The following is a 26,651-nucleotide window of genomic DNA, read 5'->3' as shown; positions in this document are numbered from 1 at the left end:
ATTAAACTGTGAGGCTTCCTTCTCTGTTCCCAGAGGGAAGGTCAGCCCTAGCTCTTGGCTAGGCGGGGGGAGTTCAAATGCAGCTCAGCTTGGAGCAGTGGTACTGTGAGGCTGCTCTACCCCAGACATGTGTGCATTCTCGTCTTTGACCTTGAGGCCAGGTGATACCACGTTGGCCAGTGGGACTGGAGGCTTAGTAATAATTTTCAGGAGAGGCCTGGCCTTCTGTGCTCTGATCCGTTTTTAAATGTAAATGAGGACTGACTGGGAGCTAGCAGGGGGTCATCCCTTCATTGGCTGTGTCTTCTTGTCCCCTTGTCTGTGTCCAAGGTGGTGTTCCTGCCACCTTGTTAATGTATGTATGGGATCAACAGGGCCGGGTGAACTCATTTATCTTTATGAAAGGATGGCCTTCAGAGTCATCGAATAAATTAAATGTCTTGTGGCATAGTTGCCATTACTGTCCCTAAATTAAATGACCAGAAGGCGGTGAGCCAGCAAAAATGAATGAGGATTTGGATTATTAAAGTAGTTCTGTCCTCACTGAAGGAAGCCAAAGGATAATTCATTATGGTGTTCACACTGATCGAGTTTATAACTGTGTACTAAGTTGTCATACATATTTAATGTAGATTTTGTTTCCTATGAATTATCAAGTTGTATTTTTTTTTAAAGGCAACAGTGTACTTTGCCTGTAGTTTGAAGAGACCTGGAGAGGAAGAAGTCCAACATGAGGGGCTCTGCATTTGAACCCAGGGTTACACAAGGTGGCTGGGGGGGCTGTCTTCTCTGAGTGAAGCCTCTGTCTACAAGCTCCTGGGTGTCTCTGTGGCCCAGCCTTGCACTTTCTAATGCCAGCTCAATCCCTGTCTTTTACGAGGACCCTAGTGCCTCCCACCTCACAGTGGTCCCCTCCTTCTCCCAACTCAACACAACACCTCCATCCCTAACCTGGACTCCCTTCTTTTGAGGTGCTGTGGGCAGTGGTCCCAGCACTCTGCCTCACCCCACCTGCCCAGGTGCTGTTGTGTGCATGCTGAGCCTCAAAGGCAGTGGAGAGAACCTGGGTGTATGGCTCCCTATCAGAAGAATACCCAGCTGGAGGGTAAGTGCCCTCCAAAGTGGGGTGCTTTCTGTCCTGCCAGTTCATGATGTAGATATATGCTGGCCTGTTTTGGCTGCTTTGGTCTTCAGTATATTTTAGCTAGCAGTGAGTGGCTGGAAAAGCCTCCAAGGGGCTTTATGGAAGTCACTTATACTCATTAGACCACTAAGTGAGGGGCACCCCTCACAACACCTCACCCTCCTAACTGTCCCTTTAAAGATGCTTTGAGATGGTCAGTTCTTTATTCCTATTTATTCATGACTTTATTCATCCATGAAAGGGCAAAGGTGCTTAATAGCAGACTTGGGTCCTCTGCCCAGTGCTGTAACAGTTATTCAGTCAGAGGGATGGATCTCTGGGCTTTTCATTGGTGAGCGTGGGACCACAGGGTAATTGGGCTTGCTCAGGGGTCCAGAACCTGAAAAATTCCCACCAGAGGACTCGCTCCTGTGTGTCCAGACCCCAAATCTGTCTGGGACACAGCATTAGTAAAATGAAGTTTAGAAAAAAATGTGAAATAATCTAGCCAGGGGCAGTATCTTTTTCTTCCACTCTGGCTACTTTGCAGTGAACCTGTGGGCACTTCTGCTCACTGCTGAGCTCCTCTAGAAGGTCCAAGGGTCTGTGACAGCCAGGACAGGGCTGTGACTGAGCACAGTAAACAGCACAGGTGCAGTCTTGCTGTGAGGTGGAAGTCACTGACAGTGGAGGACGGGCACCTCGAACCTCTGGAGCCAGGGGATGACCCAAACTTCAGAGTAGCAACTGAAAGTCTGAAACAAAGAAGAATCCTCCTGAGAATCTTCCTGGGGCAGAGGCCGCCCTCCCGACATGCTCCACAGAGGTTAAGTTCTGGTGCTGCTGCCTGTGGGCTGTGCATGTGCACACATACCTGTGTGTGTGTGCATTTTCCTTATTAAGCTCTCCTCCTGCCCCAAGTTGTTTTGAAGAATTTCACATCTACAGAGAAGTTGAAAGAGTGATTCAAGAATATATACTTCTTTCATTTGCAAATTGAATTTTGCCACATTTGCTCTCTCCCTGCATGTATATGTGTGTCTATAATTTCTGAACTGTTTGAAAACTCTTTTTGCTGTAACTACCCCTGTCCGGAAGTTCGTGGTGTTTATTTCCTGGAGGTGTGTCCCTCAGGTAGGAGGAAGTGTGGGGTGGGCAGGTTGAGGTGCTCTCTTGGGAGTCTCATCTCTGTGTTCTCCTGGGTCTGTGAGTGAGATTTGGAACTTTGCAGGCAGAGAGGTGATGAAGGGGGTGTTTCCCAAAGTCCTAGGGAGCGGGTAGGGGCTGGGACAGCAGTGAGTACGTGTAAGGAGGCGAGACCCCTTTGATTACCCGTTGTAAGGTGTGGTTGGTCTGGAAGTCACAGTTGTCTAGACTAGGGTGCTGGGTCTTCTTGCAAGAAGTTCTGCCAATCTCCATGTCCAGCATGTACTTCAGACCCTTCACAATCTAAGGGGGAAACAGGCCACATCTGTGTTACTTGGCCACACCAGCAGGAGGCATGGAGACAGGGAGGAGAGAAGCCTGGACGTGACCCCTGGAAAGGGGCTGAGGGTGTGCAGGCCTATCTGGGACTCACCAGAGAGCTCTGGAGGGACACTGCTGCCTAGACCCCAGAACCCTCCCTTCTTACCCATTCATGTTGGTCCTGCTCATGGCACCAGTTCTTGGTTCCCAGGTGAGACTGCGGCTCTGTGTCCAAGACATTTCCTTCCTGCCCAGAACTCTCCATCAGCAGGGATGGGCCCTGTGCCCGTGAAGGTGAACTGATGCCCCCTTCACGCCCAACACTCACCTGCAGCCTGTGCTGACCTGCTGGTTAGTCCCTGCCCTGCATGCCAGCCATGGTTAATTTTTTCCCAGTTTCAAAATAGATCTTCTCCACTTGCATGTGGCAGCAACCTGGATCATCTCCTTGTTTGTGGTCTCTCAATAAAGCCTCAGCCCCACTAAGAACCAGGTGAAATAAAGTCCCCAATGTCACCAAGGGATAACCTCCCATCCACCAGCTCCTGTAGGCCCTCGAGCACCAGCAGGAGCATCATGAGCTTATGGTGTTCCCGCAGGAGGTGAGAGCCAGGCTTGAGAAGATCCCACAGCCCCTTGAGGGGAGTCCCTGCAGAGCTAACACTTTGGCTATTTCCATGGGACAGCTTTTCAAAGCCCACTGTACACCAGACTGCCTTTCTACAACACACTTTCTGATCATAAAAATATGCTGCCCTTTAACAAGTTTGCAGTTTTGGGGCACCTGGGTGGCTCAGTCAGTTGAGCATCCAACTTGGGTTCAGGTCACGATCTCATGGTTTGTGAATTAAAGCCCCACATCAAGCACTCTTCTGTCAGCCTGGAGCCTGCTTGGTATTCTCTGTCCCTCTGTCTCTGTGCCCCTACCCCACTTATGCTTTCTCTCAAAAATAAATAAGTTTGCAATTTTCAAAAAGTATAAAGATGTTTAGAATTTCCAATAATCTTGTTACACAGGGGTACCATTATTAGTATGTGTAAAAACTGTTAGAGTAGGACCACCTCACCACCTTTCCTTGGGGTTTGTGTGTGGGTAAGGGGCAGTGGTTTGGGCAAAGCTCTGTGAGTGAAAAACATGGCCCAAATGGAAAATGGCAAGATGACCTATGGGGCTGCTGCGGGGGCGAGACAGGGCAGGGGCTCTGATGGGTGATGCAAGTGTGTGCACTCTGCAGGGGCAATGCTTTCCTCGCTTTGGTTCCTGTGGGGTGGCTTTCCACTTCTTCCCACTACCACCACCCCCCACTCCCACCCAGCAGCCTTCAGCATGCCCAGTGCCAGTTGCCCCGTTCCGCCCCTGCCCTCCTTGTTTTAGTTCCAGATGTGCTGTGGGCCACAACCTGATGGCTCCTCCCAGAAGCATGCTTTCGTAAGAGGTGGCTCAGGGCCTTTTGGCTGTGCCCTTGGTGACTCTGGCTTTGGCTGCTCATGGGCTGTTTGTGTGGCTGCTGCTCTCAGCCTCCTGGCCTGCCTGGGTCTGTGTTCTTGATGGATGGGTACTAGCTGGGCCAGCCCCTGGTAAGATAGGAGTCACTGCAGCCTGGCCTCTTAGGGATGTCCTTGACGGGCTGTTGGTGAGACCCAGACCCTCACCTGGACCAGGGCTCTGCTGATGTGGGACTCCTTGAACAAGAAGATGTCATTTGTGCAGTTGTTGAACCTTTCAACGCTGTGTCTGGCTGCTTTGAGGACTGCTGAGTCATTGGGGTTTATTGTTTTAGGAAATCCTGGTTTCACATCTGAGTTAAGGGTCTGGGCACAAAAATCTGAAAGAGAGAAGCACAGAACTAGACAAGAACATTACTGTTAGCAGGGTCCTCAGGCCAGTGTTGCACCTCATACCTTGGTTCTCCTGTCTGCTCCCAGTGTGGCCTCCAGCCATCTACCTACCCCCTCAACCAGCCACCCCACACCCCACACGGCATTTATCATGCGTCCCCATGGTTGCTCCCTACTCAGAGCTGAGGACCAGGCGCAGTGAGTGGTCTGGTGATGAATAAAATATAGTCCTGTCTCTGTGCCTGCCCACACAGCCTCCTTCAGAACCCAGGTTCATTTCTAATGCATTAAAGAAAACCGAAACATGTCTCCAGGTGGCAGAGCCTCTGGGCAGGATGCAGCCCCAGGGGTTAGAAGAATCACCCCAGTTGGCCTTTGAGGCCACCACCATCTGGCCCCAGCTCCTCAGCTTGTCCCCAAGAAGTGGACCATGGGGAAGTGCCCAAAGGCCTGTCCTACTTTCTTACTTGTGGTTACACTCCTACTGTACCCTGCCTCAGTGACTCTTGTCAGAATCTGCCCAGCTTCCAGGCTCTGGGTTGGCCTCCCCAGGGGCCCCAGCTCCTGGCAGCAGCATAGCCCAGTACCCCTCACGTTCTGCCTCCTTCTGTGCTGTTCTGGATACAAGTCTGAGGATGGGGGTCAGGCCTGGGCGACGTTCCCACCCAGCTCCACTGCAGAGCTGGTGTATGGTGGAGGGAGGGATGGCTGGCTTGCTTTCATCCTTCCATGCTCTTCCTATTCCACAGAGGCCCATATTTGGATAAAAGATGGGGTAAACAACATGAGGGGCTTCTCCCCCAGCAGCTGGGTCCCTCAGTGCTTGACAGAGCCTGGCAGAACTAGGGACCCCCACACCCCTGCCCTGCTCTCCACATCCTCTGCTTTCAGCTCCCACAGAAGCAGAGCCAGGCCACACTCTGAAGAAGGACCTGACTTTATTTATTTGTCCAGCTCACTCACTGGCCCTTCTGGAGCCCTCCTCATCCCGCAGGCTCAGGGGGTGCAGAATCTATGTTCACTGGAGTTCACATTCCGTAAATAAACAGGCAAGACAAACACTAGAGAAGCAAGCAGGTGAAGCAAGGCAGGAGCTGTGCAGGGGTCTGTCCACAGGAGATGCAGGATCAGGCTGTGCCATCTGCACAAATCTGTACAGAGAGCCCGGGGGCAAGCTGTGGGCCAGGAGGGCAGAGGAGTCTGAGGGCCCAGGACCCCAGCGTGGCTGAAGCAAGGAGGGTATATAGAGAAGGGCTGAGAGCCGAGGCATGGGTGTGTGCCAATTCGGGTTACAAACTATTATAAAGAAAACACGAATATATTGGGTGCCCAGGTGGCTCAGTTGGTTGAGCATCTGATTCTTGATTTTGGTTCAGGTCATGATTTCACAGTTTTGTGAGTTCAAGTCCTACATCTGGCTCTGTGCTGACAGTGTAGAGCCTGCTTTAGATTCTCTGTCCCCCTCTATCTCTGCCCCTTACCCGCTCATGCTCTGTCCAAATAAATAAATAAACTTAAAAAAAAAAAAAAAAAAAGCCCCACAGGTTCTGTATCACAACAAGCCAATGGTGGCCTTTTCTGGTTGGTGGCTCATCTCATGGTGAATTTAGGTTTCTCTGTTTGTCAGTTTTTCTACAGTATTTGTCAATTTTTCTACAGTGGACAACTGGTGTATTAAAAAGTCAGGGGCACCTGGGTGGCTCAGTCAGTTAAGCCGTCCAACTTTGGCTCAGGTCATGATCTCATGGTTTTGTGAGTTCGAGCCCCGCGTTGGGCTCTGTGCTGACAGACAGCTCAGAGCCTGGAGCCTGCTTCGGATTTTGTGTCTCCCTCTCTCTCTATCCCTCCCCGACTAATGCTCTGTCTCTCTGTCTCTCAAAAATAAATAAATGTAAAAAATAATAATAAAAAAATTTTTTTAAATAAAAAGTCAAAAGTTTGGAGGGAAAAGTCTAAATAAACTGGTGGGAGGGAGAATGGGAAGAGGATTTTACATTTGTAAACTGCTTTACTAAGACTTTCTCCCAGAGTTCCCTGAAATACTAGCATGCCAGAGATGATCCTGAGCTGAGTGGTTTTATTTCATTAACTAAATTAAACAGATTGTGACAATCAGCTCCTCAGTAGCATGGCCACATTTCAGGTGCTCAGTAGCTACACGTGGTTGTGGCTGTGGGTATAGATAGGGACATGGTGTCCTGAGCTGCTCTGAGACTTTGCTTCCCTCTACTGTGACCTTGGGGAGCACCTGTGGTGCAGGCGGCTATGTTCAGTCAGGGGAGGCCTGAGTTTAGCACCAGGCAGAGGTGCCGAAACAGCAGGAAGTGGAGACTCAGGATGTGTGGGTAGCAGCAGCACTAACCAAGCTTCCGGGCTGAGCATATGTAAGGTGGAGAGATTAGTCCTGACCTGTCCCCAGCCCACCCCAGCCCACCCCATCCCCTCCTGAGAGACAAGTCTGGCTCAGGTCAGAGACACTCAAGTGTATTTGGGTTGAGGAAGATAATGGTGACAAGGCATGCAGGCCTTCAGGGAGTCAAGATACTTGCTGGTTCCCTGGGTTGTCAAGAAATCTCAACTTGAGGGGAGGAAGTGGCAGTGTAAGTTCAACAGAGCTTTAATAGAAGCTCTGGGAGCTTCTAGAATGGAAGCTGCATTGGGATGTTCCACTGGGGACAAGGAGTCCCCCACCCATGGGGACTGACAGAAGGGGGCTGAGGGAAATGCCTGTTACCTTGTATGGGAGTGGGGGTAGGGGTTAGATAGGGCCAGTGGGTTGGCTGGGCCTAGGAAGTGCTGAGCAGGATGGTGCCTTGTGTGCTGTGCCCCTGCTATGGCACAAGACCCCCTTGTGCACACAGTGCCTTGTATGCTGTACACCTTGTGTACATGAGACCCCTGCCAAGTGTGAGAACCAGGACAGGTGGGATGGGAGGTGGGCACTGGCTGGTTGCTCTCCCCTCCCCTGTGTGAGTAGTACAATGGAAGGAGGACTGGCATGGGAAGGTACAGGTCTGTGTGTTCTGTGGCCCTGGGCTTCCTGCTGTCTGGGGAGGGCCAGCACTGCTTGACCAAGCAGGGCCCCGCCTGGCAGATGGATCTTCCCCAGCTGGTTCCTTGGGCCAAAGGCGAAGCATCAAGACTAAGCCCATGATACCTCTGCGAGGCTCCCAAAGCTTTAGCAGCCCCAAGGACCTGCCCTCTGTCCCCTGTGAAAACAGCATACTGCTGGTGCCCTTACCAACACAGGGTTATGGCCATCTGCTGGCCTCAGTTTCCCTCATAGCTTTGTCCCTTACAACACTGGGATTCTCTTGCAGGAATCCAGCCCTCACAGGACAGTCTTTGGTTAAAGTCTCTGAAGATGGAAACAAGGAAAACTACTTGTGATCCTTGAGCACCAGCAGCTCGGCTGGTTGGGCTGGGTCAGGCCCTGGAACCTGCATTTCCCCAGCTTCCCACGTGGTTGTGACTCAGGTGGTGTTACTGGGGGGGCCTCCTGGCCCCTGCACACAAACATGCTAACGTGAGGAGGGAGGGGCTGGGCCCAGGGCCTGCTCCTCTAGCACCTGTGCCTGTTGACCACAGGAAGTGTAGCATGATCTTTAGTTTAAACAAAAAACCATTTTGATAGCTTCATTTCTGCTCATCAATGTAGTCTAGATGGCAGAGAAAGAATGAAGCCACGTTGGCACAAGGATTGAAGCTCTAATGTTATTCCTGCTCTCAGAGATTAGAGGACCACCCCCCCCCCCCTTGGTATGGGTCAATATGACTTCTATTTTTTGCTTTGTATAAATTACATTTATTGCTTTTTCTGATTATAAGCTTATGTATTTTTGGTGGGACATTAAAGAAATGCAGAAGAATATAAGAACAAAATTAGAAGTCACTCATGATCTCAAAGGTAACCACTGCTAATGGTTTTTTAAATAAAACATATTAAATTTAATTTTCCTTGAATTTAACAGGATTAAAAAATGAAGTGAAAATAGGTGCGGCCTAACCTCAGATAAGTGTCCTGTTCAAACATGTGATGTTGGTTCCTGAGCAATTTCGGTAATGTTACAAAAAGTTTAGGGAAAACACTGAAGTTGGTTTATTTTTATTTAACCACATTTCCTAAAATGTAGGCTTCAAGTCAGTAAAACTTCATCAGCACAGTTGTCTGAACAGTTTTTAATTAAAAAAAAAAAAGTTGAAAAGTCAAATCTATTTTTAGGATCCTTCAAGAGAAATCAACAGGGAAAGGCTTTTCATGGAGAATCAATGTCCCAAAGAGGCAGTGGTCCTTCAGAGAAGAACAGGAGCCACCACGTGGGTTCTGAGCAAGAGATGACAGGGCAGCCTGGGTGGCCTGGGCCAGGGGTGAGCCCCTCCCACACGAAGGGGGCCCTGGGCTGTCATCAGGGATGGGGCATCTGGGTGTGTGCTGTGCAGCTGAAGTCTAGGGAGCAGGACAGCCAGAACTGTTCTTTTCTTGTCACAACCAAGGGCAGCATGTGTCCCCATTCCACCCAGGAGAGACTAAGGCCCCAGAGGAGTGCAGAGTGGGTTTAAATCAGCTTCAAATAATTATAAAGACCAAACATTTTTTTTTTTTCTCATCCAAGAAGTATTTCTTGTAGGTGCTACACTACAGGTAATGCCAAATGACTCAGAGCCTGGGGAGCCCACAGTCCTGGAGGGGAGGTTGGAAGGGGAGGTGAGCAGGCCGGGAGGCTCCCAGGAAGCTGACACTGGGCAAGAAGAGAGCCCTGGGGGGAGGGGGTGGAGGCTGGCAAATGGGAGGCCACTGAAAAAACTGTGGAGGTGACCCAGGTGAAGAGGACAAGGCTGTGCTAAGACAGGACTGACAGGGCAGCTGGAGGCTGGGGGGCGGGGGCAGCAAGCAAAGGTTGATCCAGGATTCAGACCAGGGACATGGTGATGGCCTGGGTGACAATAGAAAGAGCAATGGGCAGAGGAGCAGTTTTGTGAGGAGAAATGAGAAATTCTGCATGGAGCTGCACTGTGCTGCCCCTGCCCAGGCAGGTGGGCCTTCCCTAGGGAATGCAGTCCCAGATTCTGCATCACAGCCTGAATGGTTCTGATGCCAGCTGGGGAGTGAGTGGGGGGCACACCCAGAAGGGCACAAAGCCTGGGGGAACAGCAAAGATGAAGGTGGGCAGATGTCCCTTGTGGGGCCTGGTCAGGGTGGACAAGTATGAAAGGAGGGCATGCAGGCTCTGCCAGAGCAGCCCCGGGAGCAGGATGCCCAGGGACCCTTCATGCTCTCAGGAGAGGAATAACTGTAGCTGATCTTGAAGAAAATGACTCAAGAGACTAGGCAAGACACCAGGGCACAGGGGGACCTGGGGGCAGATGAGGGAGACAGCAGGCTGTGCTGGGCTGAGTGGGGGACCGAGGTCCGCCCCCAGCATGCAGTTGTAACAGCACCCGGGACTGAACACTTGGGGTGCAGATGCAAGATGCTAAAGTTAGGGGGCTGCTTATCTGAGGCTGCTGTAGCCTCCTCCCAGGGGCCGTGCACTCAGCAGGCCCAGGACAGCGGGCACTGCAGCAGAACCTGTGGGTAGGAATCAGCTAGGGGGCAGCCGGGGATCCCACAGTCTCCGCAGCTGCTTGGGGCCTGCCCCAGGGGATCTCCCCCTGTCGTCTTCCATAAACCACCCCTCCTCCTTGTTCAACACCCAGAGGAGTCTAAAAGTCTCCTCTCCCTCTGATCAGAATGGGAAGCAGAGCTTCAAGGAAATGTTCTGCTATTCCTTGCTTAAAAATGTAACTTTCCATATAAATCCCAAATGATTCCTACTCCCAACATCCTGTCCTGTTCTCCATCTGCCTCCACACCCTTTCCTTCAGAGTATGACACTGACCCCTGTTTGTGTGCCAGGCTCTGGAGGCCACCCCAAGGTGCTCTCCGAGCACCTCCTCTCTAAGGGGAGTACTGCATGTACAGGCCCCAGAACACCTAAGAGTTTAAATGAAATCCACAATTGGACAGATGATGCCAAAGCTTGGGGACACTGCCAGGATGTTACCTGCTGCAACAGTTGACTGTTTCTACACAGAGTAAAGAGGAGTAATCTGCCTTGGAATTACCACCAAACTTACAAGCAATGTCTGTAAGAGACATGGGGCAAAGACTTCCTCACCAAGAACAGCTGGTAAAATAATCCAGTAGTAAATGCTTTTGGTAGATGTTCCTTAATTTGCTTTTCTGAAAAACTAAGATGTGTTGGACACATGTCCTGTAGGAAGGCAGTAGAACCCAGGATGCTGGTCATGTGTCCCAAGTACTGAAGCTGTTTGGAAGACTAGACCCTTTGGAGAGAGCTGTGGTCCCCTCCGGCCTGCCCTGCCCCACCCTGATTGCTACTTTGGGGGTCCCAGTTATGAGGGGGGGGCTAGTTCCTGCAAGTGGAAGGAAAAGGGGGTGCTCTGGGGAGGCTGGGGTTCCCCATCACCTTTCTCTTTCAGGAGTGTTCTACTGGAGGTGGAGGGAACCCCAGCTTGTGAAACTATCCCTGAGAAGGGAACCAGGGTGCCCAAGAGCCAAATGCTGACAGTCCCTGCAGATGCCTCTTCCCCTGTCACCTGGGGTGGTTTCCTCTGTGCAGCTGCTTGGACACATCCACGCTGGGCTTTTCCCAACAGCATCTCTGAGCCCTTGTTGTGGGTCAGGTGTTGAGACCCATGGGGAGGGGGCCCTATAGGTTCCTGCTCCTAGAGCTTACAGTCTGGAAGGCTATGCTTAAGAACTTGGGTGGTGGGTAGTGAATGTTAGGCTCATGGGTACTGGGGTCCACTGGGGTAGGGTACTGCCCCTACCTGGAGATGTCACCCTGAGCCCCATATCCATGTGCTCTTCTTGTAAGACACAAAAATTCAGTAAGTCTGGGTCATTGCCATGAATTCCATGGGGCTGCACCCACCCAGCTGTGTTCTGGGGGCTCTCAGTTAAGGATAGGCCCATCCTTTTGAGGCTACATATGGTTAGTCCTTGATTTAACCCACTGACGCATGCTCAGAATTTGAATCCCAGCTATGCCTCTCAGGCTGTGAAGTCTTGGGCAAGTTGCCTACCCCTCTCTGAGCCTCTGTATCCTTCTCTGTAAAATAGGGATGTTAATGGCACTGGCCTCACAGAGCAGTGATGAGAAGACAGGAGCCAGTACAAATGAAGTTTTATGGACAAATGACATGAATAGTGTAATGATTAACAAATATCAAATATGCAATATGGCTACAGCAGAGGTCGCTGAGGGTAAACAGGTGACCCCCATGGGCCCAGATGCAGCCTATAGCAGTTCTCAGGGCCCCTTCCCAGGATGCAGGGGAGTGTGAACCTTGCTGCTGGTGGTCTCTGGGTGTGGCAGGTGTACCTAGCCCTTGCTACTGGTAACAAGAACTCATGTCATCTTACAGGTGGAAAGAGTGGTGGCTGCTGGTCTCTGGGGCCTCTGCTCTGGCAGCCCTGTAAATGGGAAGATGGGCCACTGCAAGTTTGGCTAGGGGCAGGGGAGGGAGGCAGAGTATGACATGGCAGCCCAGTGGAGCCTCCCAGAGAGACAACAGATGGGCTAAGGACAATGATGCAGCAATTTCCCAAGTCCTGAAGGGATCAGAGAGGGAAGTTGCCATGGGGCTCTGCATTTCTGTCAGTGCAGTTTAGTGTCTGTGTGTGGGGAAGTCATATGCCCAAATGGCACCATCATCAGGGGCCCTGTCATACTCTACTCCCCCATGGGAAGGCTCTGGAATCTGTTCTCAGAGGAGGGAAGGGAAAGGCTGTCAGAGCCATGGAGGCAGAGTTGGGGCTGGGCTGAGTTCCTGTCTCTGTCCATCCACCAGACAAGAGGGGCCTCCAAGCCCCTCTTTCTGAGGTTCTTGCTGGGCCTTCATCTGTCAAATGAAGGAAGCACCAGAAGGGATTACATCAGAGGGGTGGGGGTGGGGGAAGCTATCAGCATGGCAGACATGGCAGAGACTCAGAGCAGAGATGTGGGTGGGTGGCTCCCAAGCACCCCAGACCCAGTGAGAGTGCTTTCCATGGGCCCCCACAGTCAGGACTCTCCAAGGTGATGCAGTTATTTACCCATCTCATGGATGGTGACACTGAGGCTTAGGGAGGCTAGGCTGCAGGTTCCACAGCTAGTAGGTTTGGGGAGTCTATGGTGCCCCAAGGCTCTCTGCATGTAAGTGTGGGCTCTGGACTTTCCAGATGCTGCTCAGTGACAGAGAGTAGGTCTCACAGCGGAGGGCTGCTGCTGTCTAGAGCCCATCTCCCCTACCTCCCAAGGGGACAGGCGGCTCTGGTGTGGGCATGGATTGGAGAGGGTTTGGTCCAGCAGTAAGCAGCAGCAGAGGGAGCACCTGCCAGCAAGAGGCCACTAGTAGTTGGCCAGTGCCACCTGTCTCTGGATTTCCCACTCAATCCTGTTCCTGTCCCTGCTTTGTTCAGTGAGGAAACAGGCAAGCAGAGGAATGTGGCAAAACAATTGACAATGAGTGTGAATAATGAAATCCCAGTATAGTTAAGACAGCAGGCTCCACATCTCTCCAGCAGACCCTTCACTAAGGTTCTGAGAAGGAATGTGCTGAACATCCAGTTTCTTCCCCTGATGTCCCCTCCTGGGATGAGCACTAAGTAGGGGGCACAGGAAGACAGTGGCATCCCGGGGAGAAGGGGGGTCCTAACCATGAGAGCTAAGAAGGAGGGTTGAGGAGAGAGAGGAAGCAGGGTGTCCTGTCCCTGATGTCCCCAAATGCAGCACCCACCTGAGACAATCCAGAGGTCAGAGGCAGTGTCACCATGAGGGCATGTGAGGCCTCCACCATATAAGTTAAAGGAGGTGTAGTGGGGGCCCTCTAAGTCCCCACCAGTGACACTGGCCTATGATTCCAGTGATGGGAGGGCATCGCCTGCTTCTCCGTGCTCTAGTGAGGACAGGTGCTCACTGGCTGTGTAGCTTGGGCAAGTCACCCAGTCTCCTGCCTCAGCTGCCAGGAGCACAGCAGCGACTTCCTCCCTCCCCTTCTCCCCCAACGCTGGACCGGCAGGAAGTATTTGATATTCAGGCTCCCAGGAGCCAAGTCGAAGGACAGCAGCAGGAACTAACCATTGGACATTCCGGGGCTAGGTCCCCGTGGAGGAGCCACAGGAAAGCTTCCCTTGGGCGGACGGTTCTCAGGCCCCCGGTCTCTGGAGGGGCTGAAAACAAAGGACGCTTCCCTGCCCGCCCCCTCCCCCCGCCCGCCCCAGGCAGTCCCTGGGGCTCAGCAACATGACTTGGGCAACCTGGCTGGAAGCTCATGGCGCACCCAGCCGCCGTCGGGCAATTTCGGGACCTCGCCACGGGGACGACCAGAGCCCTGGAGCCCTGACACGAAGTGGCCCAGGGGAGACCCTGTCCTTACCTCGCGAAGGGCGCCCGGTGGTGCTCAAGACCAGGCAGCAGAAGGCGAGCAGCTCCCGGGCTCGCCGCATGGCTGCCTGCGTGGAGAGCGGTGAGCACTGGGGTAGTCGGTGCCCAGTGCTGGAGAGCAGGGGGGGCCCCGCCCTGCAAACCGCCCCCAGGCCGGGGTGGGGGCTGCCTGCCTCCGGCTGGGGCGGCGCGGGGCGGTGATGGTTTCTTGCTGAATCATTTTGACTAGAAGCTCCTCACCTCCACATCTTTGGGCTACCAAGTCAACCGCTTCCTTTACAAAAGTTTCCAAACCGATTATTTGCAAGGGGAGGAGGAAGAGAAATGAGAAGCTGTGAACAAAACCTTCGTGATTTTTCTACCTTCAGAACATACATGGAAGAGAACGCATTAAAAAGATAACGGGGGCGCCTGGGTGGCTGCGTTGGTTAAGCCGCGGACCCTGTTTGGCTCAGGTCATATCTCACCGTTCCTGAGTTGGAGCCCCAAGGCTCTGTACTGACGGTGCGGAGCCAGTTTGAGATTCTCTCTCTCTCTGCCCCTCCCCCAGTTGTTATCTCTCTCTCTCTCTCTCTCTCTCTCTCTCTCAAATAAACTAAAAAAAATAATAACAGGGATTTTCAGAAGCAGAATGATCTGAGTTTCCTTTTCCAAAGAAGATACTTCTTAGGCCCAAGATTCCAGCGTTCTGAGTGGCCCCTTGCAGGAGACCACCCTCCTGTTGGTGTCAGTGGGCATCTCCCCCTAGGAAGTGGGCAGGAAAATGGGGTGCAGACTGCAGTTTCAGAGAATGAACATCACCAGGAAACATGCTCCCTTTGGGTTATTACTGCACCTGGAAATGGGCAGACAGCAGTGTTTGCTGGTTAAGTGTATGATTACTTCCCAACTTTGGCTCCACACTGGCAAAGAAGAAGGAAGAACAGAATCTGACCCAAGAGGTTTCCCTTTACATTCCCGGCCCAGCAGTTAGAGTGGGAGCTTTGCAGCCACACAGCCTGAATTTGTTTGAATTCAGCTCTGCCTCTTAACAGCTGGGGACCTTAGGTGAGGAACAGCCTCTCTGTGCCTCAGTTTCCCCCTGATGGTTGTGGTGAGAGTTTGGGGACTTCCTCAGTATAAATGCTCAGGGCTGGGCTAGAGCACATTGTATGGTCTTAGCTTTGGGGTGGTTCGTACAACCCCCCAGACTTTAGGACTGCCCTACAAGGAGGAAGAAGATGCCTGAGCCTTCCTCAGATGGCTCCTGCTGGGTCATACTGACTTTCAAGTAGGAGATCAGACAAGCCATATCAACTCTTGGGGCCTCCCGGGTCCCTGGCTACCCAGATTTATCGGGAGGACTGTTATTAGCAAAGCTCATTTGGCAGAGAGTGTAGATGGTAGATGGTGGCATTCAATAAGGGCCACCACTTTCTGCTGGGTCTGCTGTGTCAGTCGTGGACACTCACCCTCTGGCTGTCAGTGGCCACGACACAAGGGCTCCAAGGTGGTGTCTCCTTGCCAGGCTCTGTGCCCTGATCATGTGTGCCAGGTTTGGTATTCATCCTCAGCAGGGGGCTGGGCTGCAGGAGAGGTGGGTGTCATGGCATTGGTGTCTGTGCCCATGGACACAATTGGCAGCCTCAAGGCAATTCAAACACATTGAATTTTACTGCAGAGGGTGCATCTTGGCACAGACGGTGTGAACTTCCGGGCAGCCCTGCTTTCAGGGTGCTTGGCTTGTTTCCTCCACTGTCCCTCCCTTTGCAAGTTTGCAAGAAAAATCCAATGGCATGGCTCTAGTTATTGGATTCATTACCTATTACTGCATAGCAAACAACTACAAACTTGGCAGATTGAAACACATGTTTATTGTCTTAGTAATTGCGGGTCAGGATCTGGCACAGCTTAGCTGGGTTCTCTGCTTCAGGGCTTCACCAGGCTACAATTCAGGTGTTGACTGGGACTGAGTCCCATTTAAGGGTACAACTGGAGAAGGATCCCCTTTCAAGCTCATGTGCTTGTTGGCCATCCTCAGTTCCTAGCCATGTGGGCCTTCCCAACATGGCCACTGGCTTCCTTAAAGCCAGCAAGGGAGAGAGAATGTCCTAAAAAAATGACTTCAGGCTCTCTGAGCCTTGAGAGTCTCATGTGCACAAAGGGCACAAGCTGGGCTCTTTGTGGTTTGTGAGGGTCCAATCTTAGCAAGTGTGAAGGCATCCCCCCAAGGCCTGTTGACTCACCTGAAGACAAATGGCAATGAAACATGCATCTCACAGAATCCATGGGAGGGTAAATGGGACAATGTGTGTTGGGCACTTGCAAGGTTGTAAAAGCTTCATCCGTTGAAAAACATGGTAAAGGTTTGTTTGTCCATAGCTTCCAGACCAGTGGCCTTCTCCCTAGTCTCTGGGAGGTCAGCTGATCTGGAGCTATGGAGGGCAGGGGTGCCAGGTGAAGGCAGAAAAGGTCTGAGGCTACCTAGGGTTGGTGTGTTGACTGGATGGAAATAGTCAGAAGAGCCGATGTTTGTTCATCACCTCCTGGATGCACAATAGCAAATTGGCTCAGTTAATTGTTATCATAACTCTTTAAGATGGGTATCAGTGTTCCCACTTTGCAAATGAGAAAACTGAGCTTCAGGGAGGGAAGTCACTTGCCTGGGGTCACACAGCTTGCTTATTCTAGGGCTGGGCTTGATCCTAGCTCTGAAGCTCAGCCTGAGGTCTGGACTGTGAAGATCAATAAAGGAAACCTCACTAAAGTGGGGTGGAGAGGCTAGAAGGGGGAGCCCTGCCACTAAACACCAATTACAGGAAGAGTTGTCAATTACAGACCCCAACAGAAGAGTCCCCAACAGGAAAAAATCATCAATCGCAGATCCCAATAGGGAAAAGATGTACATTGCATCTCCTGCAAGAAATCTACTACTTCTGCAACTCAGCTAATGAGAAACCGTCATCACCCTGAATTCTTGCTTCTGTCCAATACACATTGGTTTCAAATAACCACTTGCAATTTCCTCCTTCTTCTCCATTAAATAATGTTCCTCTGCTTTGCTGGACTTGCCTATGGTTTTGCAGGAGCGTGCCTGTCCCAAGTTGCAGTTCCCTGCTATTCCTGGATAAACCCATTTTTGCTGTTAAAATAAGTGACTGTTTTATTTTTAAGCTTAGCAGGACTTTCCACAATGCTCTTTCCAGCAGAGGAGGCTGCTTGCAGATTCACCTGCTCAGCAACACAGCGATATTACACTGAGTTCTGGGAATGTTCTGGAGTCCTGGCATCCTAGAAGACAATTGAAGGCCACAGCCTTGTCCAGAAGGGAAGAGCCTGGCAGGCCCCTTTGGGATACTTTCAAGATCTGACATTTGATGTTCCTTTGCATATCTGTTGTTTCTATAGAGGAGAGAATGAGTGTAGGGTCAGAAGACCAGTTTGGGTTGATTCTGGGCTTGGAGTTTTGTGCTCTGTGACCTGAGCATGTGCATTTAATCTCAAGAAAAGTGACCTTCTGTTCTTGTACCCAACATCCTCTGTCAGTCCATGGCCCTCACTGCAGGGGCTGGGAGTCTGGGAGGCCCATTCTCATGGAGGAGAGGCTGAAGGTGAGGGGGATGCAGAGGCCTGGGGGTGAGCAGTGAGGGGGCAGGGGAGTCTCCATGATGCAAGCCAGAATCCTGGGAGGACAGACCTGACTCCAGAGTGGAGCTCTGAGAGGCTGGATGAAGCCTGACTGGATTCATGGCTGAGGATTTGTCTTGGACCCAACTTGCATTTGTGCCCACTGGGGCTCAGTTGACCTGAACCAATCAGTTCTAACACTGTCTTGTCCCCAACCACCTAGCCACACAGCTGAGAAGCCAAAGGGACATCTGAACCATCCTGCTATTTCCAAATCTTGAGCTTCCCTGCTTCATGCTGCCTGTCTCAGCCACAGCCAGGCCCCAGGGCTCAATTAGTTAGTAATAGAAATGATGACAGTGAGAGGGAGCAGGTTGACAGCTCCCTCTAGGTACTTGCTAGGTACTTTCTCAGCACATTATGATTACTTCCTCACTTGATCCTTGCACCATTACTATAGAGGCAGGAGACTGAGGCAAGAGAGGGTAAGAAGTTGCAAGATGTCCTGCAGAGCAGGGGCCTGGCCCTGGCAGTGTGGCTCTGGCTTCTGGGTCCTTGCTGCTGTCCTCCACCTCTTCCCTGCTTGGCCTAGTGCCTGGCCTGGGGTGTCTGTGCCAGCCTCATTGACACTGGCCCATCTGGGATGGATGGGGTATGACTCCTGAGCTCTGATTAGCCTGCAGATGCCAGTTTGGCAATGGAGGCCTCTGATGGTGGCCCAAGTGCGCTGGGACAGATGCAGAAGGGCAGGTGGTGCTGATACACCATCCAGAAGGACTGTTGGCCAAAACATCACAAAGCCTTGCAGAGCAGGGAGTGAGTGGCCTCAGGAGTCTCATGTGTTGTGTGAATGAGAGATTTTTGTGTACCTAAACCAGGTATAGAAGAAACAAGAACCAGTTGTTCTTGAGAGGATTACCTGATGGCCTTCTGATACCTTTATGTTCTGCTTGTACTTTCTTTTTTAAAGTAAGTGGTGGTTATCTGAATGGTGAGGTTACAAGACCCTTTTTTGTCCTTGTATTTCTCTGTTCACAGAAAATGTATTTTACACATTTGTGTGAGGAGAATTTTATCCACATGTTGGCACTGTGATCCAAGAAATGAGCGTAGTGTTCCTTCTGCTGTAGCCACAGACCCATTTAGATTCAGAGGATAGGAAACAAAGCAGACCCTACCTCTCAGTGAGACAGTGTCACTGTCACATCTTAAGAAAAGCATGTGGGAGGGGATACATGGATGTGGGCATCTTTGGAAAGTTATCTGCTTCAAGTGGATCCAGAAAGAACTCAGGTCTAAACCTCTCCGAAAGGGACCCTCTCTGACTTAACCCATCCAATGAAGATGCCACCTGTTGCCATTATGCTGGTAATGGACAGGGCAGGGCAGTGGGGCAGTAGGCATGCTGGCCTTGTAGCCAAAGTGTTCAGGAGAGGTTGACACCACCCCAGCTCATGGAATGGGTTCTGATTGGTCCACATCAACTTGGTTTTTTCAGGTGGACAGGTGACTGAGGTGGCCCAGTCAGAGTCCAGTGAAGGACCTATTTCCCATAGTTGAGGAAAGAAAAGCTATCTCCCATTCCTCTATCCTGCTCCCTCTCTTTCTTTCTCTCTTCTTCCCTTGGATGAATAAAACAGTATGTAGTTCCTAGAGCTGCTGGGAACTGTCTTGGTATATAAGGGCAGGCCAGACTGAAGAGAAAGCCATAAGAGGGGAGAACTGTAGAGATTCAAGCATGATAACCCCTGAATCAAACCCATCCTGAGGCTCACATACTGCTAGATTTTCCAAGTATGACTTCCCATAAAATCCCTTACTGTGTAGTCCATTCAAATTGGATTTTCAAGTTGTTTTCTTTTTTCTTAGAATAAAAAGGCCCCAGCTGACATGGATAGGAAGCAGGTTTGTGGCTGGGTCAGATCAAGGGTATGTGCTTTTCAGTGGCCAGCAAACCAGGGAGTGTGCCAAAGCTGGCAATACTGTTTACCAGGAGAACTGAGGCCTTTCTAGTTGTGATGGAAGTCCAGATCAAAGGGTGGAACTGAATTCAGGTGCCACAAGCCTGGTCAGTTTTCAGCAGACTGACGTGGAGTTGATTCTCAGAGGCTGGACACAACCTGTCTTCCTTGTTGCCAGTTCTGTGGCATCTACGTATAGGCAACTTAGAGGCCTGGCATGGCTTCTGACATCCGGTTACCTAAGGTTGCCAGTTAAAATACAGGGCCAAGATAAATTTGAATTTCAGAGAAACAACAGATGAATTATTGGTATAAGCATATCCTACATATTGCATGGGACATACGTGAACTAAAAATTATTCACTATCTGAAATTCAAATTTAACTGGGCATCTGTATTTTACTTACCAAATCTGGCAAACTCTACTTTCTGTAGCCTGGTGAACTTTGTAGGACAGAGTTGCTAACTCTCTACACATGATTCTCCTGTGTGGAATGGGGAAGCTATCAGCTTGGGGTTTCAGAGTTCAGAGCCTTGGTGGGTCAGCCTGATCAGCTGACCATACTGGCCAGCTTCAGAGTTCTTGCTTGGTCACCAGAGCAAGAACAGGTACTGACATGGCAGGATGTGTTTCCTTTGCTCCTCTCACCCTTGTGTTTTTTAGGTAAGTATCCTCAGAAGTCCTAATACCTGTGTGGGGACTAGACTCTCCACCTGGCTGTGTCACTATGTCAATGATTCATGACATTAGTTGTGAGCGTTTTCAAGAAGGCTGCACCCCTTCAGTCAGATCTAGGTGATGTCTGGAGACCAGAGCTCTGTCAGCAGAACTATCTGTGCCTATCCTGAGGGTGTCTGAGGCCCAGGCTTGGTCCCAAGGAGCTCATCTGGAGGGGAGAACAGGTGTCACTCAGATAGTCAGTGCTGCCCAGCAAGAGCGGAGGGTGGAGCTGCTCACTCTGTCTGAGCTGCTTGGTGGGAACAGGGCAGCAATGGGCTCTAAGGCAGAACCAGGGTGCTCACTTCCCCAGCTGCTGGAAAGGTCATCCTTGGCTGAAGAGAGCCACCTGTGTCAGGGTCACCCCTTTCCTAGGGGCAGCCTGAACCCCGTTGGCTCATGGCAGGGTATGTCTGCATGCCCACTGCCGCTCCTGAGTTCCAACTGCCCTCACTCCCCACCAGGCTCCTGCTCCTCCAGCACCATCTGCCTCATTTGCTCCCCAGGGAACTCATCCATAACAGGTGGGATGCACTGTATCCACAGAAGGGATATTTAAGTTGGGTTCTGGTGATTAGATAGGAGTGTCCTTGGACAGGAGAGGGACAAGAGCTGAAGGAAGAGCTCAACTAAGGGCATGGCATGCAGGTGTGGGGAGCTCCTTGTTAGGATAGCCATGCTGCTTCCATATGGCTACTGCTGGGGACAGTGGAGGCCAGTCCAGCCCTTGTCATGTGGTCCTGGATGTTTGGGTCATTCTTGGAGCTGCCTGACCCTAGAAAGGTGTGCTTGAGGGGAACAAGTGGTGGTGTTAAGAGTGAGATTTGTTTTATAGTCATCAGCAAGGCTATGTAAGCCTCACCCTGCAGAAGAGTGACAGCAGTGTGACTTGTCACCTGGCACAGGAGAGCCAAGGACCATGTGTAGATTGACTGTGTGTTCACCCTAATTGTCCCCTACCTGCCCTGCTGACATGCCCCCATGAGCTACACCCCCTTGAATCGGGCTTTCAGATCTAAGGGTATGAAAGGGTTGCCTCTTCTCAGGGGTTTTGGAGTTGGGACTCTGGGCAATCCCTGCAAGAGGTGGGGGCCAGAGAGGATGAGGAGGTAAAGGCACAGGGCAGGATTCCTTGGTGTCCAGAGCCTCGTGCAACCCCAGGGACATGGGGACTGCTGACAGCTGAGGGAAGGCATCTCGCTGACCGGTCTCCCCTCTTCACATTTTTCTGTCCAAAACCAGGTTCTCTGCTCTTTAAGGATTCATGTGATTACACTGAGGGATCACCTGGGTAAGCAGGGTAATCCCTCCACCCCAATGTCCTTAATCACATCTGCAAAGTCCTTTTTGCCCTGTAAAGTGCCATATTAATGTGTCTCGGGGTCAGGGCATGGGCATCTCTGGAACCATTACTGCGTTAGCCACAGGGTGTGTCAGGAAGAGGAAGACCCCTTTCATGGCTGCCAAGCTTAGGGCTACCCCCACACTGGATGGGCACCTTTGTGGCCTGCAAGGTGGCAGACAAAGAGCTGGTAGGCCTCTGGGGGCATGTCCCCTGGCTCCACTGTCTCATAGGCCACTTAAATTTCATCCTTATCTCTTGGGGAAGGTCTTGTGCTAAGTCCCCTGGAAAAGACCTAAGACAAAGGTTGGAGTGTACCCAGCATATCAGGGAGGCGATTCCAGGGAGAGACACATACACATAACAGACAGCGGCCAGACCATAAGTGACAATAGAATCTGACCCACAACTTGCAGCACCAACCCAGGAAGCCAGACCACAACCTCTGTAGCAATTGGACCAACGGTCAGACTTGGTCAATAACTGCCAGCTTCCCTAATTTTTGTCCCTGTATCCAACTTAGCATCAACCAGAGAAAAAAGGAATATGCTTCCCTAACCAATCACATAGGATGTGCTACATCTGATTGCCTGCCTGCAGTGCCCCCAAGCAAACTTGAAGCCTTCCCCTTTTCCCATCATAGAGCTCTCCCACTCCCCAGCCGGCACTCCAGACTCTGCCACATGCAGGAGATGGTAGCTCACCTCCCCTGCTATAACAAGTTCTGAAAATGTAGCATTTTCTTGTTCTCATTTAGGTAGTCTTTGTTTATTTCCACAATAAGAGATGTGGGTGGAAGAGTGAGGTAGGGACACAGCATACAGGGTGGGCTAATAAGCAGGTTCTCACTGGGCATCTGGGGGTCTCAGAGCTAGTGCCCTGGAGGGTGAGGAAGCTATAGGGTCATGGGCTGAGGGCTGTTCTGGGAATGGTAAGAGAGTACCCGGGGCAGAGTTGGTGCTTGCGGTGTCCCTCTGTCAGCACTGAGGCACTGGGATGTGGGTGGGACCCCAAGAGCACCTGCTTCCAACATAGGTAGCTTTCAGGGTGATTCTTGGTTTTCACGGTGGCTGCTTATCAGAGTAGCCCCGCAAACTTGGTAGAAATGCAGCCTATTTGCTCCTCAATGCATCCCCATTCTGTGGATCTGGGTGTGGAGCTGGGAATGAACAGTTTAAAAGCTCCTAAGGATAGACCCTCCTACTCAGCTATGTCTCCACATGGTTCCCGGGCCGACTGCCCACTAGACATACCTGCCTCATGGCCCTGATTTGCCTCAGGTGTTTACTCTCCTCATTTTTCACAGAATGATTGCTGACTTAAATGGAGATGGCATCTCTGTTTCAATCCCCCTTCTTCGACTGGCAACCCATTTATTACTGCATTAATTAAGTGCCCCGGGTGTATCTTCCCTCAGGCATCTGTAATTCTCAGGTGTCATTCATTGGCTCTATGCTGACATGGAACCATGGATAACATATCTCACTGGCTTTTCTTCTACCATTAGTTTCTATAGCTCTTGTATGAAATTTCCAGATTGTAATTCCAGGACTCTAATTTGGTCCATCTTGATCCAACGCCCCTCATATGGGAGAATCTAGGGTTGGCTCTACCACTTCTCTCCCTCACTTTTGTTTGATCATTAGTGATCTTTTACTCTTGCAGGGGAATCTGCTGAGATATGTACCCTTCCAGTGCCTCTGGTATTGATCCAACCCTAGGGCTGGCTGGATTTACACTGTTGTGTGTGCTAGGACTTTGTGTCAGAGAACCACAAGTCCAGGGTCAAAGGATGGTTATTAAATGAAGTTCTTCACTTGACTTCTTCCCACAACATTTTATTAGAAAATTTTTCAGAAATGTTGAACGAATTGTTCAGCGGACATTCATATGCCCACCCTCTAGTTAATCCACAATTACCCTTTTCTACATTTGTTCTATGATCCATCTATCCATCCATCAGTTTGTCTTATTACTTTTGTGCATTACAAAGTAAGTCGTGCTTCAGTTGATGTTGAGTCCCAGGGACTCCACTCTGCCCAGTGATTGCTTGGCCCTTGTTTAAACTCCCCTGGAGATGGGAAACTCACTACCTGCTATGATTCCCCATTACATCTACTCTGGCTCTCACCAAGTTCCCTTCTGTGCAAGGGGTCCAATGGCAAGCCCTCCCAGGTGTGACTATTCAAAAGAAAGACACTGAGAGGAACAAAGAGTCAGAATTCACTGGAGTTATTATAGCCTGGTTTTTGGGCCCTGCTTTAGGACTTCCCATGAAGGAGGTGGCTGGCAGGGTCTGAGAATGTGCATTACTAACAAGCTCCCAAGTGTGCTTGATTTGGCTCATCTAGGACCCCACTTTGAGAATTGCTGGTCTAAGCTCACACAGCAACCTGGAGGTACAATTATCCCTAAAACAACTGGCTAACCAGAGTCTTGGGTGTCCCTTTGGAATAGATCTGGAAACATGCTTCTGCTCTGAAAGTGCCACAGTCTTTACCTCAAGGAAAGCCATGCCACCCCTCTCCTGATGGCCTTGAATGCACCTGGTTGCTGGCCAGGGGATGGGGCAGGTGCCTTCACTGAGCCAACTTGCTCCTGACTTGTGTGTGGTTTCCTTGCAGGCTGTGTCTGCTGGTTCTGGCATGGGTCCCCCCCAGTGGCTTCTTTGGCTTTCTTCTTTACCTGGGTGTACACTGGCTCCACTGACCATCCAGGGATGGGATCCTGTCCAGGGAGAGGCATCATCATTCGACCTGGATGAACTGGTGCACACAATAACCTTTGTTTGCTTTATTTCCTCTCTGCCCAAAGCTAAATGTTCTGTAAAAAAGCAAGTGTGTGTCTCCGAGGTTGCCTTTGCCTCTGTCGGCAGACTGGGGATGCTGTCTTTCATACTCTACTTTTGCAAATTAAGTCGTTTAAGAAAGAGTAAACTTGTGTTAGTTGTTGATGGCTTATTAGTACCCATCTAGATGGCGTGGCTGGGGATAGGTGTGAATTTCATTAATTTCCCCCATGCTTTTCGGGTTTGGCTTCAACTCAAAGGTCTTTCTTGAACGACCTCTTGTGAGAGCTTTAATTAACTCTTGCCAGTGTCAATATGTTTTATTACTGTCTGCAGACTGCAGCCTTCCCCCATGACTAATTTACTCAGATGTTTGGGGCCTTGGTAATGAAGGCAGGAGCTCTGTGCAGACACTGAAGTGGATTAAATCACTTCATGGGCTCCAGTTCTAGGGCAGTTCCTCTCCATCAGAGGTGATAATGGAGGGTCATTCCTCTCTGGGAGGAGGTGTGCACCCCAGCAGACTCTAAGCCTATGGTGAGTAATGCTCCTGTGAGGCCAGAGAAAAGTCCCAGAGGCAGCAATCAAGACATAGGTTTATTGGGGAACTTACGTAAAGCCCAGGAGCGGCTGGCTGGATAAAGCTGCTGGGACCCTTACAGTAAGCATTTATAGCACAGCCACTGAACCTAGTGACTCTCTGTAGCCCCTCCCTCCTTGCACCACCAGCACTCCAGGGAGATCAAGGCCTGCCACCTGGGCAGTCTTTGTCACAAGGGAGACACTCCGGGTTGTCCACCCCTGGGAGCCACTGACCTTGAATGATAAAAAACATGTTATTCTGCACATTCTGCTTGATGGGAATAGAGAGGGAGGACAGGATCTCCATGTTCTCAAGATAGGGAGTAACAGAGGCATTCAGGGTATGTCTGTACCAACTAGCCATCCAGCATGTTCCATACAAGAGGGCACCCTGAAGTTTTAGTCAGTTTTGTTGCATCAGAAACACAGAGGCTGAGCTGGTCATATGACCTTGGGTGTGGCCTTTGAGATCACAGACATGGGGTCTACGACTTGAATTAAGGTCCCTGCCATCACTTAAAAGCTGTGGGGTGTGGCATATTCACCCCTGCCTTGGGACCCCCTTTCCCTCTATTAGATAGTGTGGGTAAGAATCTTGCCCCTCAGAAGGCCAGATGTGGGGGGCATCATTTCAGCCACAGTGGATGTGGAGTAGCTGACCTCCATTGGTTGGGTGGGTTGGGGTCTGTGGAGGTGTGGCCGCTGGGGTAGAAGCAGGGAGCTGGCTGTCACAGTCCCCTCCAGCAGCCACATTCTAGGGTACACCTGCAGCTCCTTGTATCTCTGCCCACAGGACATGAAGGGCTGGGGGGAAACACCCTTCTGAGGAGCACCTTCCCTAGTCTTAGAGCCCCCACAGATAGAGCCCAGGGGCCCGTGGTGGCCACCAACCTGCCTCTTTCCTGGCCTTTTCTTCTGACCTCACATCCTTGGAAACTACTGGCTGTCATGTCCTTTCAACATCTGCTGAAACAACATCCGCTGAAACAACATCCTTTCATCAGGAAACCCATGAAGGAAAGGAGTGTCAGAGGTGGGACGGGGGTGGGACAGCATAAGATTAAAGAGCCTCAAGGACATGGAGCCCTGCGGGGGTGGGGGGCAGACGTGGGAGGTTGTGGAGAAAATGAGAGAAGAACTATTGAAAACTTCATTGAAAACCCAGACATGTAACACCCAATACTCAGAACTCAGGTGATAAAACCCAGGACCCTGGACCAGGAGGCAAGTAGTCACTGCCCTGCAGACACAGGCCCGTGTAGCAGGTAGAGGCATGTAGGTTTGGGATACCTCAGCCCTCTGAGGCTGCATCCCCAAATCCAAGTTAATCCAAATGTTGATCTTTGAGGTTATTTGGATTTGATTGAGGTAAAATTCACATACAGTGAATTGAATGTAAGGCTGTAAGTAAATGATTCCATGAGACTTGAGAAATCCATACACTCAGGTACCTGGCACCCAGTGGAGACAGTAAGCATTCCACCCTCCGGAAGCCCCTGAGATGTCTGCCCTCTCCCGAGGCACCAGGCATTCTGGTTCCTCACCACAGACCAGCCTTTCCCATCAGCTTCACGTCCAACAGAATTGCAGAGGTGACACTCCTGTCCCACTTCTTTTGTGTCATAATGTTCTTGAGGTTGAAGGTGCTTGCTTGTATGGAGTGTTTGTTCCTTTTTATTGGGGAGTATTCCATTCTGTGACAGACCACATTTTGTTTGTTCAGGTACTTGTTGATGTACATGACATTTTTTCCAGGTGTTAGCTATCATGAGAAATGCTGATATAAATGTTCTT

At 50.8% G+C, this 26,651-nt stretch overlaps 1 protein-coding gene across 3 annotated transcripts; it reads right to left on the bottom strand.

The window, feature by feature from the left end:
• Positions 1-1,340: 1,340 nt before the first annotated feature.
• On the bottom strand, positions 1,341-14,224 carry CST7 (cystatin F). 3 transcript variants are annotated; one of them, XR_006215628.1, is made up of 5 exons: positions 13,853-14,224; positions 4,244-4,437; positions 2,456-2,572; positions 1,998-2,065; positions 1,789-1,878 (listed from the first exon to the last, which is right to left on the bottom strand). XR_006215628.1 is itself a non-coding variant. In XM_042981011.1 (4 exons), exons 1-4 carry the CDS (start codon positions 13,920-13,922, stop codon positions 1,801-1,803), a joined length of 459 nt encoding a protein of 152 aa, XP_042836945.1. In that variant the 5' UTR covers positions 13,923-14,219; the 3' UTR covers positions 1,341-1,800. The 3 variants fall into 3 exon arrangements, 2 of the variants coding, with proteins under 2 accessions (XP_042836945.1, XP_042836946.1); XM_042981011.1 differs by lacking the exon at positions 1,998-2,065 and having other exon boundaries at positions 1,341-1,878; positions 13,853-14,219; XM_042981012.1 differs by lacking the exon at positions 1,998-2,065 and having other exon boundaries at positions 1,341-1,878; positions 4,244-4,416; positions 13,853-14,215.
• Between the last annotated feature and the right edge of the window lie 12,427 nt (positions 14,225-26,651).

This window comes from Panthera tigris, chromosome A3 (genome assembly GCF_018350195.1).
Source record: "Panthera tigris isolate Pti1 chromosome A3, P.tigris_Pti1_mat1.1, whole genome shotgun sequence".
NCBI classification, from domain to species: Eukaryota; Metazoa; Chordata; class Mammalia; order Carnivora; family Felidae; genus Panthera; species Panthera tigris.
Note: the sequence above shows the minus strand (reverse complement) of the source record. Positions and strands in the feature narration are given on the sequence as shown.

Bases quoted from the DNA above. Each gene is read 5' to 3' on its own strand.
- CST7 (XM_042981011.1), bottom strand. From the start codon at position 13,922: ATGCGGCGAGCCCGGGAGCTGCTCGCCTTCTGCTGCCTGGTCTTGAGC. The intron at 4,438-13,852 runs GTAAGGACAGGG...GTTCTTGTCTAG, and splicing joins CACCGGGCGCCCTTCGCGAG to TTCTGTGCTTCTCTCTTTCA. The intron at 2,573-4,243 runs GTGAGGGTCTGG...TTTCCCCCTTAG, and splicing joins TCAGCAGAGCCCTGGTCCAG to ATTGTGAAGGGTCTGAAGTA.